The sequence below is a fragment of the Meriones unguiculatus genome, chromosome 7, assembly GCF_030254825.1.
Source record: "Meriones unguiculatus strain TT.TT164.6M chromosome 7, Bangor_MerUng_6.1, whole genome shotgun sequence".
NCBI classification, from domain to species: domain Eukaryota; kingdom Metazoa; phylum Chordata; class Mammalia; order Rodentia; family Muridae; genus Meriones; species Meriones unguiculatus.
In genome coordinates this window covers 119,095,002-119,109,277 of record NC_083355.1, presented here as the reverse complement: position 1 = coordinate 119,109,277, position 14,276 = coordinate 119,095,002, and the positions used below count along the sequence as shown (strand labels likewise).

The window sequence follows — 14,276 nt, the reverse complement described above, 5'->3', positions numbered from 1 at the left end:
ACACACACTTGCATGTACAACATGTACTTAAGCACAGTAAGCACATATATGTACATAGGCATGTATGCACATCTAACACACACACACACACACACACACACTTCAGCCTGCTCTGTTGACAAGGCTCAGGGTCTGTAGGTCTGAGGGAGCAGGGCAGGGATAGTCAGGCATGCTGGGCAGTACATGGCTGCCGCTTACACATCTTGGCTGTCTCAGGCCCATCTTCTCACATGAGGAATTGCAGGCAGGATGGCCTGGAGTCAGGGTGCTCCTGGGGTGTGGCAGCATGCAGCTGTGAGCTAGGGCCCCAGCATCGCTCAGAGCAAACTCTCACACGGAATGAATCAGGTTTATTGCAGTATATACACAGCTGGGTTCTACTCTGTGGCACCCTTTGTAGATACTCCACATATAACACGTAAGATCACACACTGGCCATGAGTCCATTCCAGCAGCAGCCGCCTGTGACCAGCCCATCCCTTCACCATGGAGAGGGGCCAGCTCTGGTGGCACATGCTGGGCTGAGGGCATGGTGTCTCTGGATGTGTGAATGTTCCATGTGTAATCAGTGATGGCTTGTTGGATGACGTCACAGCTCCTGGGTCTCTTCCGAGTCATGGCAGGGCGACCATTCTTGGTTGCTGATACGGCACTTTCAGATTCGAGAGGACAGTGTTTCCTCAGAACTGCCGGGGTAAGCAGCCATAGCTCTGGACGAAGAGCGGCAAGGCTGACACCAGGACTTGCGGCGTACACCACTGCCACTGCCAACAGCTCTTTGAGGGGTGCCTGACCTAGGCCATGCACTCCTCATGACCTGCTCTCTAGCCTTGCAGCCCTGGGAGGGAGCAGGCTAGTGATACTTTCTAATCATCGGAGCTGTCTGTCCAACGCAGTTGAAGACAAACTGGGGGCTTGTTAAGAATTGATTGAGGCAAAAGTCTGGGGGCAGTCCTGTGGGACCAACATTCAGGCCAGACGTGGCCACTGAGCCTTAGCTGCTCTCCCCTGTCCTAAAGCCCCATGTGCTGGCTTTATTTCTACAGAACTGGAAGTGTGGCCCTTACTTTTGTGGTTTCTTCACCAGAGACCTCTGTCTCTGGCACAGTTGAGATCATTGGCATTCATGCTGGCTTGGCTCTCCATGCCACAGAACCCACAGGAAAAACACTCTGCAGCTCTTATCCTCACTGTGTGTATGTGGGTGTGTTGGGGGGGGTGTTACATAGGCCGTGCCAGAACACTAGCTCCAGCCCTTGTACCGAGCCAGGACATTGTTGTCCAGGTTCTCTGCAGGAGCAGGCACTCAGTCTTCAGCCGCTTCTTCTGTCATGGCAAGCACTTCCCCAGGTCTGTCTCCCCACAATTAAAAATAACAGCAAAAGTAAGGGTTGTTATTGGCAGGTATCAGACAGAAATACCTGATGCCATTTTATATACTGATAAAATAAACTCTTTAAAACAATTTTAAGGGGATGATTTTCTTTAAAAAGAGAGCAGTCTTCTGGCTAGAGAACATCCCTTGGATGTGTGGACAAGCCACTGGGCCTTCATGTCAACTGCTGGCCTGGATCCAGAGCTGCTCACCATTGGAGAGAGCAGCAGAGGCTAAGTGCTCAGGAGGATGTGAGCTCCTGAACCATGAAAATGCTCCCTGACTTCTAGGTCACTACTAAGTGGTCCAGGAAATGGCAAGGGTATGGCTGTCCAGATGCAGAGGCCCCGAGTAGGCAGTCCCACTTGACGGGGCTCAAGACCATGGGGACCAATGCAGTTCTAGGGTCTGTCAGAGATTAAGGATGGATTTCACAGACATCCACAGACATCCACAGCCACAGGATGGTGACTCGAAGCTGGTTCTGGATCTGGTTCCCTCTGCCAGGAGGCAGTAGGGGAACCAGAAACTTCCTTCTTGTTCTCTCCAGAGGTACTAGAATCCAGTTTTGATGCTCAGGGTCATTCGGCTTCCTTGTTCTCTTTGAATATAGACCCGCCTACATGGCTGAGCCATACTATGAAGAGGATGGCTTAAAGGCAAGAGTCTGACAATAATAATTGGTGCTTCAATCAAGTTGCACACGAGGATCAGAGTAAGGACCAGGGCTGACCCAATAAGGCACCAGACACCGGGCCAGCAGAGGAAGCCAGCGAACACGTATGTCAACCCAGCAGCACTGGGACACGGCTAGATGACGGAGGTCTCTGTCTGCAGGAAGGACTGGGTGCGGGAGCCACGGTGTATCTGTAGGGCGCTTTCGGAGCCATTCCGGGACATGGACCAGCTGTGCAGCCGGCAGTCCCTGCCCCCAGGGGGGCTCAGACACAGGCCTCGCCACCTTCTTTTCAGTTCACACTGTACCTGGGGGTGAGGGAGTTAATGAAGGGTCAGCTTGGAATGCAGGAACTCATGTGTCCTCCAGAAAAGCATGCAGCATGGATTCAACCACTAGACAGCAAACAGCTGGCATGGTTTCAGAACTCCTCTCTAGAAGCCACAGGATGGGTGGTCTGGGCCACACCTTTAATGGTTCCTGGAGAGAAGTTTGTCCTCAGGAAGGTGTTGGGTGAGTGTGGAGGGGCAGGCAGAACAGAGAGCTATGGGAGACAGGCCCAGCTTTGCTGAGTGTTGATATCAATACCATCAGGCTATACTGATGGGCCTGATGCAGGAAGTCGGGGTACACAGAGAAGGTTATAGTCTTATGGACATTGGTCAGTCTGATGTAGTATGGGCTATGTCTCAGCACAGCCCCATGGCTCCTTTAGGACCTTCATCACCGTCTCCCCCCTTTAAGGACTCTGATGAAGAAAGTTTTGCAAGGGTACAGGCATGTCAGCTCTGTAAAAGCCTTCCTTAGTGACCTGAAGAAGGGCTGGTCATCAGGTGAGGGTCATTCACAGGGACAGTCAGCCATATCTAGGGGTGGGTATATTCTGGGGACTTGAGGGTGCATGGAAGCAGTGGTCATATAAGGAGAACTTGGCTCTAATCTTGCCTTGGGACAAAGTGATGCATCTCTCAACGAGGCCCTTCTATCGACACCACACCTTCTTGGACTCAGTTGTGGACTGAACAGTAAGATGCTGGCCATGGTGGCTGGAGAGACAGCTCAGAGGTTAAGAGCACTGTCTGCTCTTCCAGAGGTCCTGAGTTCAATTCCCAGCACCACATGGTGGCCCACAATTGGGATCTGATGCCCTCTTCTGGCATGCTGGTATACACACAGATAGAGCACTTACATAGAATAAATGATAGATAGATAGACAGACAGACAGACAGACAGACAGACAGACAGACAAAGATGCTGACTATGCGGGGACACTGGGTGGAGGAACAAGTTTAGCCTTGGTTGTATGTGGGCACAGCCAGGCAGAGGTGGGTGTTGGGCCAACTCCTGACGCAATATCAGTGTTCAGTTCCAATCAACAAAGGACTTACTTCGCTGTTCAGGAAGCAGTACAGCACTGCTACTACCAGGCCCTGCAAAGAGACAGAGTGTCAGAGCGGCCCACAGCTTGCAGTGCCCGCAGCTCCTCCCATACCTACCTGGAAGGAACCAACACACAGCTCAAACAGGATCTGGTAAGTGGAGGAGATGCCGATGGGGAAAGCGGCAAACACCATGTAGTGGACGCCGAACAGTGGGATTAGCAGCAGCGTGGACTTGGCCAGCCTCCTAGCAGAAGGAGAAGGACATGATGCACCTCGCCTCTCCCACGTGGGACCATGGGAGACTTCAGAGGCTGAAGAAGTCAGCGAGGCCAATGCTCACTCTACTTGCGCCCCGTGGACCCTCCTCCTCTTTGCACATGACTGGGCACCAGTCAGTATGGATTAGGGTTTTCCTGGCATCTGAGTTATAAAAGCTTCCTAGACTTCCGCCTGCATCGGAACCATGTGGAGGCCTTGTCACAGCTCAGATTCCAGGCTTCATCACCATTCTGGAACATGAACAGCTGGGCAACAGCCTGAGAATCTGCATTCTACTCAGTTCTTTGTGAGACCTGTTGTCCTCACCCTGCTTTCTCAGCCCCATCCTTAGGAGCAGGTATCTAGCTTAACCTCTCCAGATGCCTCCAACTGCTCTGGAGTCAGTGCTCATCTGAGCAGCCACGTGGGGGGCAGGCAGATCTGTGGATGCCTTCCCTAGGCTGCTGATGGTCACTAAGCATATAGCCCATCTCCAATAGATTCAGGGAAGGGAGGGAGGAGGCTCCTGCTTCCTATTCCTCTTGCTCCTTTCATTAACTTCTAACCCAGGGGGAAAAAGAATCAATTTTCTCTCATGTATTTTAAAGGTATCCTCTTCAAGGCCACACTGAACAGGGTGTTCTGGCTAATCTTATACAATCAACTTATCACAAGCTAGAGTTATCTGAAAGGAGGAGACCTCAGCTGAGAAAATGGCTCCATCAGATCCAGCATAATTAAGGCATTTTCTTAACTAGTGATTGATGTGGGGAGGGCCCAGCCCCAGGGTGGGGCTACTCCTGGGCTGGTGGTCCTGGGTTCTGTAAGGAAGCAAGCCATGTGGAGCAAGCCAGTAAGCAGCACTCCTCCATGGCCTCTGCATCAGCTGCCTCCAGGATCCTGCCCTTTTGAACTTCTTTCAGCGATGAACAACAGCGTGAAAGCGTGTGCCAAATAAACTCTTTCCTACCTGACTTGCTTTCTGGCCATGGTGTTTCATCACAGCAACAGAAACCGGAACTAAGACACAGGGTAGCAAGTCCTAGAGGTGTGTGTCTTCCTATGAGGGGGGAGTATTTTTATTTTCTCCTGTTTGACAACCTGCACAGAAGTCTGGTCCTTTCTCTGATGGATATGGCGTAAGGGGTAGGTGTTTCTACCGACAGGACGTCACTGCAGCTGCCACCTTGCAAATGTGCACCCTCAGGGCTCTGTGCCCATGTCCTCCAGCTTCAGCAGGATGGGTTCCTGGGTTCCTGAGCACCCCTCCTCGCTGCCAGGCCCTGACATTGGCATGACAGGAAGGTCTTTAGTCTTTCTTTTCTATAACCCAAGGGGTGAAACACAGCCCTCTGCCCTTCCCATTACCCTGGAAAAGCACAGACTTCATTACCCCATATAATTGTTTCCAAAATAAAAGCATCCATCTCAAGGCCTTCTCAACTAACACTCCCCAGGAACCCAGAGAAAAGGTCAACACAGACACTAAACAAGATTTGCCGAAAATCCAAATTCAATTGAAGGGCGACTAAGAATGCGTGCCTCTGCTCAGGGCTACAGAGGGAATGCGTGGGGACCATCATCGCCTTCCAGGCACTGGGCAGGAGCCTGTACCTTGTTATGTGTAGCCTAGCAGGTTTCCTCTACAATGAGAAACTTATTCCTTGTATTTTGTGCATACCATGGCACAAGTAAGACTTAAACGACCACCAAATCCTTCTCTAGCCAGGGACAGCATTTGTTTCTCAGCTAGAACAGGCAAATATCCATTCCATTCGCAGGGAGAAGGATGCAGGGAAGGCCCCTTTCTGCTCAGCCGAACTAATGGCTCAGCACCCACATGGATGCTGTGTTTTTTGGTGGAAAGGAACCTGGGTAAAGGTGCTAACTACCAGCTGGCTGGGAGCTGGTAACCTGCCAGGGTGATGCAGCTCTTAGCCAGCACAGTCCCACAGCCCGGGATCCTGAGCTGTACCACATGCAGTGTCACTGAACATGTGTTCACATCACGCCTGAGTTGGGGGGGAGTGTCTGTTTTTTTCTTGGTGAATTGTGGGTAACTTAAGGACTCCTTGGACAATCATAAATTAGCTGGTGACATTCATGACCTCTGCCCTGTGCCCTTCTCATTGACACACAGCTTGTTAGATTTTTGCTAAGGCAGGCCCAAGCACAAAGTGCCAGCAGTTTGTGGGGCCCAGCCCCAGGGTCTTGTGGGAAAGACAGACAATATGAAGAAAAATGTGTAGTCAAAGGAAGGTGTCATGCTGTTATGTCAGGGCAAGGACACACCTTTGAGGAACACCCTTACTACAGGGCTCTGTGCATGCTGTCAAACATGAGAAGGTGCCCGTGTTTTAAAACCATCATCATATTGGCGTGGATTATTGAGTGCTAGGCTGGCAAAATCCAGTCAGTGCAAGTTGTGTCCTAAAGGTCCACCTAGGGACCGCGAGGGCCTTCTGGAGGTCGGCACTGGGTTCTGCTCTCCACGCACGTGGCTGCGCATCTCCCGCACTGCACATGCAGGTACTCACTTGTACTGTGACTGGTCGTTGCCACCGACATCTGGGGAGGTTAGCTTCTGAAGCAAGATTCTCACAATGCTGATGAAGAGGGCAAAGTTGACCTTCACAGAGACAACAAAGAGACAACAACAACAACAAAAAGAAAACCCTGATCTGTGGGAACCTTTAGTCTTAGCCCTAACCACCGTCTACAGGGGTCAGCCATCATCTGCCCCGGGCACTGGCTCTGCCCACTGCATGGAAGAGGACCTCACATGGGCACTGAGGGTGCTATTGTACAGATTGTGGTTATCTGAGCAGCTGCGGATGGGCAACAGGCTGTTAGAGTCCAGCCCAAGCCTAGAACCCGGGTCTTCCCCTCCCTTGTATTGCCCCAGAGGTGCTGGGGGCCCTTCTGGAGGAAGGGGCAGCCACCCACACAGTGCAGGATGGCTGCACCCCACATAGCAGCCACTTACTACAATAGAAATCAGGATGGGCATCCGAATGACCCACCAGGGGACGCTGTGGTCGTTTGTGTCCCAGCAACTGCAAGAGAGGAAGAAACGGGTGTCACGGGGCTCGGCACACAAACCAGGCTCTCTGCAGCCCTGAGGACTGACCGCTCACACCCTCCCCCATTCTTCAGCCTGATACTCCATCTGTCACTCAGGCTCAGACTGCAGTCACCTCCGACTAGATCTAACTGCTCTGCGTGTAGAGCGAAGCAGCCCTCCCCAGGGAGTCAGCCTGGCAGTCTGCTAATCGGGAGGTGACACAGGTGGCGTGGAGCACGCTCCGGGTTGGTAAGCCCCAAAGCTGGGATGTTAGTTCCAGGCGTGTGCTTTGCTTCGCTTCATGTCATGAAGGCTTTTTTTTTTCCCTTCTGTAAACATCTCCGCTCCCTCAACTGTTTGCATCTGTGTTTTAAAGGAAGAATTAAGAAATGTGCCTTGAAAGTGGCTGAAGTATCCTGATTTTCATAAGGTTTATCTCCAGCAGAAGTGTGATTATGAGGCTTCCTGCTTCGGTGTCTGCAGCCCACAGCCATGCTGACTGTCCTGGTGAGAGCTCCGTGGCCTTGGGCCCCTTGGGTTTGGCAATGTGATACAGACAGTCGGGCTGGCCCTGAGGAGGCTAACTCATATTCATCCTCCCAGGATCCCACAGAGCGTAGAGTGCCGGGCACCTGCTGGCACCGCTGTCCACCTCAGTTGTCAGTCCGGCTTACCCAGGGTGACTGGACCCGTAACACAGCTGAGGACACTTCTCAGGTGGGGTGAATGGGGTTTCCTTTTGTTGTCAGTGTAAAGTCACAGACTAAAGAAATGGATTGGCTTAGGCTGTCCACCCACAGAGTGATATGTTCTTAGGGGACAGTTGGTACCGAAGGGTCTTTTGTGAGTTACATTTAGGCTTGGGATGCCTGTGTCACTATCGCTGGGCTCAGAAGTTCTCAGAGGAGAAGCCACTTCCAGAGGCCATCCAGATAGCCAGATGCCTGATCTCGCTGCATCAAACCTGCTTGCTTCTGCTTGGCTCTTTTGGGAACACCAAGGAGTCATGCAACGCATCACTCACTCTGCCTGGTTTGTCCCAGCTTTAGCTAAATGGAGGCGTGGCTTCACCATCACCTCTCCCTTGGGCCGTCTTCTAAATACTGGATCACGTAGCGAGTCTTGCCCATGATCACCCCCATGCTTTCTAATCATGGATGCTAAATGCTACCCAGAAACGTCTTGACCAGCTGCAAGCATTTCTTGTCTCGAACGGGACGAGCTTCTTCTGTTCCCAGATACTCAACCAGAGCTGGCAGGCCTGGGGCTCACAGGGATGGACGCACACACAGTACTCACCCTGTGTCCTCTAAAGAGAGGCGGGTTGCTGTCCATGCTCCTATACACACACTGGGGATGCCTGTGGAGAGACCACACAGATTAGCTCATGCTCATGAATGAGGAGCAGTACCCTCACACCTGTTACTCAAGAGCCAGAACTCCTAGAGAGTAATTTTCAACCAAAGGGACCATATGGAAGCTCTTTCTTAATGTCTTCATCAACATGTGAGGCTTACACTTAAACCTTATTAAGATTTTCACTTGCAGCAAAGACAAATTTGTCTGAAAGCTGAGATTCTGGACTGGGCTGAAACCAGTCTGCTGAAGACAGGGATGCCAAGTAAAATGGAAACATGCTCCTTGGCTCCACACTGCCTGAGGGGCATGTGTTTGCCCCCCTAAGCCATGCAAGCCTCCATCCCTTCCTGCTCTGGGGTCCTCCAGCACTAAGCGTGGCATTGGCCTGCTCTTCTGAGTTTTCTGATATGAGCTGACTGAGAAAAGGGAGAAGAACAACCGTTTTGCTCCTTGTTAGCAGTGGTTTCACTTAAGGGAGAGGGGGTGTGGATGGAGGTAGAATTCTAAAGCATTTTAGCCAGGTCCATGGTTGATATTGGTGGGGCCCTCAGTGCACCCAAGGTGACCACAGCGTATACCCTGGGAGGTAGAGTTCTGAGTGGACAAATGAGATGAGAATCAAGATGGAGAACGCGAAGCCCTTACCCCATCCAATCAGAAGGTAGGCCAGGAAGCACCTGCTGGGGGGGAGGACGGCCACCAGGAGGGTGTGCAGGTAGAGCCCCTCCACCAGAAGCCAGTAGAAGTTCGCCATGATACAGTACTGGAAGAATACCAGGCTGAGCTTGCAGCCGACCTGGAGCCACAGACAGTGAGAGAACGTGCCAGTCAGTAAAAATAGTTAGGGCAGGCGCGGCTGCTCTCTGTTTGGATAAGTTGTAAAGCAAAGCCATGGTGCTGACATGGAGGGACATTGTTAATATCTTGGCCTGGCAGAGGCCAAATATGTGCTATAGTGAGGCAGAACCCTTTCTATATACAATGCCAGGGACCATCAGCAGGAAGCCTCTGGTTCGCTGAAGAGAGGAGTTCAGGCAGAGTGATCCTGAGAGCCAGCTGCTGCCCATGTTCCTGGATACCAAGCTCAGATGTACCTCCTCCTACCTGGTCTGCCTTCCTGCTGTTACCCCTGGCCCCTCTGACACGTCCATACCTCAGTACTTCCTCCACTGCCCCCTCAGGAGGTTCACTCTCTCCAGAGCACGCAGTGGAGGAGAGCACTTGCTGGGTGAAGTGACAGGTGGGATTGCTTATTTTAGGATTTCTATTGCCGTGTTGAAACACCATGACCAAAAGCAGGTTAAGCAGGAAAGGGTTTGCTTCATCTGACAGCTCTCAGCTCACATTTCGCCACTGAGGGAAGTCAGGGCAGGAACTCAAGGCAGGAACCTGCAGGCAGGAACTGAAGCAGAAGCCACAAGGAGTGCTGCTTACTGGCTTGCTCCTCACGGTTCGCTCAGCCAGGCATCTGGGCCCTTTCACATCAGTCATCAACCAAGAAAATGGCCACAGGCCAATCTGGTGGAGGTATTTTCTCACCTGGGATTTTGACTTGCCAAACGACTCTATCTTGTGTCAAGATGACATAAAACTTGCCAAAACAGTGCTATGGACACTTGAGGTGCCTGCAGGGGGATGGGCCAGGATACCAGGAGGGCTGTCAGTGGCTAGATGCTGGGGGAGAGGGCCTGCCTCTATCATGAACTCGGGTGACTGCTCTCTGATCACCCACTCCTGGTGATGCAGCCTTGCCAGGCCGCAGAGGTGGAAGATCCAAGCAGTCCTGATGAGGCTTAACAAGCTATGGGCAGATGGCAGTAATGGAGAACTCCTTTCGATGGACTAGGGGAAGGGGCTGGGGAGAAGACAGAGGGAGGGCGGGACTGGGGAAGTTCAGGGAGGGGGCTTCAACCAGGATATATAATGAATAAATTGTGAAGAAAAAATAAAATAAAAAATAAAGATTTATAAAACCCTAAAAAACTCCTAGAAAAAGCAGTTCATCTGCTATATTTCTAACTCTAATGAATTTCTCAAAATTTAAATACCTACTCTTTTACAATATTTTCATGTATGGGTATGCATGTGTATACCTTCCCCACATACAGATACAAATTTGTGCTTACCATATGAGTGGGCAAAATATATCACATACATGAATAATTGTGTATCACATATGTGAATGTGTATGTGACACATTCATATTTAAATATATAAATATATATCACATATATTTCAATATATACCCATCCTATGAATAAAATATATCTATCTTACATATGTATCCATAATATAAGAATCTCTAATATATGTATGTATATTTACTTGTGTCTATCTGTAGATATACATATTTATAGGTAAATAAATGAGAAAAGAGTTGAAGTGATATTCTTTTTCCTATAGAGACAGAAATCTCCCAATGGCTCACAAAGTTGAAATTCCTGGGTTATGAAAGCCCTGATTCATGAAAGGAGACCAAAGGTTTAAATATTCTGACTATTCATTTCACATCCCACACAGGGTGGACATGCTTACAGGAAACATGGAAGCCTTTCCAGAAGGTCTCCATGTCTGTGAGGGCCTGAGCCCACCATGCTGAACCCCACCCATGCCCCAGCCTGTGCCACATGGCTATAGCATTATGCTTCGCTGCCTCCTTTTCCTCCAAATGAAAGTAAGGTACAGAGCAACTCCTTCTAGGAACTAACAGAGACTTCTTACTATCCATCTTTACCATCAGTGAAGACCTCCACAGCTTCTGATCATAGTGTGGGATCCTGTGCATAAATGCTACAGCAACCCGGCCATGAAAACAAGAAAACAAAGGTCCACAGTTTTCTAGCTTGTTATCAGTTATTGGGATAATGAGTGAAGCAAATGAAAATCTTTGAGGCATGAATTTGGCGATGACCTGTTTAAATGCACCTTGATTTTTCAACCCTTGATAGAGGCTACCCTACCTTAAAACCCAAGATGAGTAAATTACAAGTGTATTAGAGAACAAAACTGAGAATAAATATCTCTTAATCAAGACAAGAAACCTGCAACCCCAACATAACTGTAATGCTAAAAGGCTAAACGGTAATTTTGAGCATACTGATCACTTCTAGGAAGCAAAATGCCACTAAAATGCAACTGACAGTGATGAATCTGGAAACACATTTGCAACAGAAACATAAAATGCTCCTTTCAGTAGACAATAGGCAAAGTCGGCAAGGAAAGATAGCTCCGTGTTCTGTGGTGTTCATGGGACGCTGGGAGAGCCCCAGGAAGATGGCTGCCCTTGGCAATGCCTTTGAATGGGATGCTAGGTGCCAAGGACAGAACATCATGTCACATCCCTCCTGGTGCCAATCAATTCGAACAATTGATTGTTCGAAGATCAATCAATTGATTGGCTTAAAATTGAAGTGCATCTGCCCTTTGCAAGGCACTAGCCCCCAAAGTTTGAGGAGTTTGAGGAGGGGTTTTGATAGGTGATGAGGTCATGAGAGTGGAGCTTGGTAATGAGGGCATGTTTGAGAAGTGGGCTCTTTATATATGACCCTCAGGAGATGCCAGGTTGGCAGTGCTATGGTCCTGGACCTTTGGCTTCCAGGACAGAGTGTGCCATCATGACTCTGTGGAAGAACATGCCTGGAGATACAAACCCAAGACTGTGCCCGTGCTGGGGAGCCACTCAGACAGATTATACTGGGCGGCCATGACAGGACCTGGATGGCAGAGAACAGTGCACAGGGAGAAGGCATAGAAGAATGCTTTTGCCGATTCCATGTTCTTGCTAAACAGTGTCAGAAATGCCGCTTCTTACTGGCTTCCCTTTGTCCACTGATAACGAGTGTGATCTGTGAGGACCGGAGGCCTGAGCTTCATGGGATCATCTTCTGACCTCACCTTCCATAACTCTGGTCACTGAACCACATAACACTGGAGTCCATGTCGGGAGGGGACATCTGCCACTGCCCGATAGGTCAGTGAGGTAACAGCAGGGAACAGTTAACAAAGCCAGACGAATCCACAGCAGGCTGGAGAGACCAAAGCTTTGTCTGGGAGTCTGTTTGTGTGTATTCATGTGTCTGGGGCGCATGTGTATTTATCCACACAGACATACTTGGAATGCGTGTGTTTTTGTAAATGGGTTTGTTCACACACAGCTTTTCATGTATGCACTGCATGTGAATGTGGGAGAAGTCACTCACTGTTTTCTGCTCATTTCCCTCCTTCATTCTGATATCAGCTATGTGGGTGAGTTGCCCTAGCTTCCAACCAGGGTCCTTGGTCTGCTAGCCCCTCATTCCCCCGCAACGCTCAGTACTCAGACAGAGCCGGCTTCTGTCCAGCTGGCTATCTGGGGCTTGCTGTAGTGTTGAGGGCCTCTCCACTTCCCTCATCTGGGCAGGCAGGACTGAGGCTTCCTAGAAGCTGCACACCTCAGGAGAAATCTGTTGGGTTCGCCAGGGAGAAATGGCTCTGCCTCATGAAAGCTGCCCAGAAGTTGAGGAACCTGTGCAGCGTCTGGGCACATGAAAAGCTGTTTTGCCAGCCTCTGGGGCCAGGAAGGGGCCTCTTCATGCATGGAATTGTTCTGCTGCCTGGAAAAAGCAATTTATCACATCGTGGGGAGCATTTCTGGTGGGTTGTTGGGAGGAATAAATGGAAAAAAAGGAGTTGGAAGGAAAAGTTTCCTGTTGCTCACTCTGCAATTTGACTCTGTTCTGCTAATGTGCTCAGAACTTTATCATTCTTCTGACAGCTCTGTCCTTTTCCTCCTTTCTCCCCTCCACGCTGTGGTCTGCCTTCCTTCTTTGGCTCCCTTTTTGCCCCTTTGTCTTTCCTGTCTGCCTCCTCTATGTAGGAATCCTGGGGCCATCAGGAACTGGAGCACAGCCGGATCCTTGAGAGAGAGAGAGAGTCTGGGGAACTTGTTTCTGTTTCCTGCCCTCATCCCCAGCCCTTGGCAAGGATGTGGGCATTCTGTCTAGCATGAATGGAGAGCAGGTACTCAGGTGGGGGCCTCAGATTTCCTCAGCTCAGTCTCATCATTTGTGTGAGTGCTTGTGGGAACAGGCTAAGTGTGCAAGCACTCACACAGTGCAGGGAAACAGACTGGGACTAAAAGGAAGTCAGCACTGTGGTGGGAGGTGGAGATTGCCCTGCAGGAGCTGGCCATGTGGAGAGGGCCTGTGGCATGGTGGCATTGCTCTACCTTTTGTACTTCAGGGGTGCCTGCTGCCTTCCTCTGTCTCTCCACACGAAGGGTTCAGGTTTTGGGGCCTCATCAAGATATAGCTAAGCACAGGTGCTTCAGAGAAAGGTGGGTGTTGGGTGGTCTCTGGGGATCAGTTTCTTCAAGAAAAGAGCTAAGAATGAAGCTGCACAGAGCAGCTCTGGGTGCTGCAGTGAGGGGATCTGCAACATCCTGGTGATTACCCCAGATAAGCACGTGCTAAGACCCTCATCTCAGGACGAGAGCTTCCAAGACAGCCAAGCTTGCCCAGGAGCAGAAGTATCCAAGGGGCGGATCCTGTTTCTGACTTTGCTACTGTAACAGACCCTTTAAAAAGCCCACTTCTGTATCCTCAGCCTGGAGAATGAGCTTACCTGTAGGGAGATTGTGATGGCTAGACACAGATGAAGCGCTATGCAGCTACAAGTCACTTTGCTGAGTCAAAATTAAACTAAGTAAAATCTGTTCAGGTCAAACCAGGTGTTGGCAGGTGAATATTCTGGTGCCGTGTGGGGAGGCAGTTCAGTGTCCTGTCTCTTTAAGCAAGTGAGAGCACAGACCAGGAACGACACCACATGTCCAAATGTGGAGAATTACGATAGCAGAGCAAACCCTGGGCTGAGCAAACCTTGCATGCAGCAGCTCTGAAATACCTGTCCAAGTGCTTGAGTAGGTAGTAAATTACCACTACTGACCCCACGAGCAGAGCCACGGCAGAAGGACCAGGCATGTGAGAGAGCCCAGCTGCACTGCAGAAAGCAATCGCTAGTATTGTTTGTTCTTGAACCAAGTGTAGACCAGTGCATTTCCCACAGGAACTGCCTGTGCTTCATACACCGTGTGCCTTGACTCTCTCCAGAACATAGGTAGGATGATTTCTTCCTTGGAATCTGGGTGATTTAGACTGAAGTGTATGCTCACTTAAAAGAAGTTTG

The 14,276-nt window shown here is 50.2% G+C and overlaps 1 protein-coding gene across 2 annotated transcripts in view; it reads right to left on the bottom strand.

Annotated features, from left to right (window-relative positions):
• Nucleotides 1-333: 333 nt before the first annotated feature.
• Nucleotides 334-14,276, bottom strand: part of Vipr2 (vasoactive intestinal peptide receptor 2) — a 72,611-nt gene continuing 58,668 nt past the window's right edge. Inside the window, exons 7-13 of one of the 2 annotated variants that reach the window (XM_021653066.2) lie at nt 8,760-8,910; nt 8,055-8,115; nt 6,678-6,747; nt 6,229-6,320; nt 3,548-3,677; nt 3,440-3,481; nt 334-2,359 (exon numbers count right to left, since the gene is read on the bottom strand). In XM_021653066.2, the coding sequence (XP_021508741.1) occupies nt 2,186-2,359; nt 3,440-3,481; nt 3,548-3,677; nt 6,229-6,320; nt 6,678-6,747; nt 8,055-8,115; nt 8,760-8,910 (720 nt within the window). In that variant the 3' untranslated portion in view covers nt 334-2,185. The remainder of the gene's footprint in view (nt 2,360-3,439; nt 3,482-3,547; nt 3,678-6,228; nt 6,321-6,677; nt 6,748-8,054; nt 8,116-8,759; nt 8,911-14,276) is intronic. The other variant, XR_009593163.1, reaches the window with a different exon arrangement.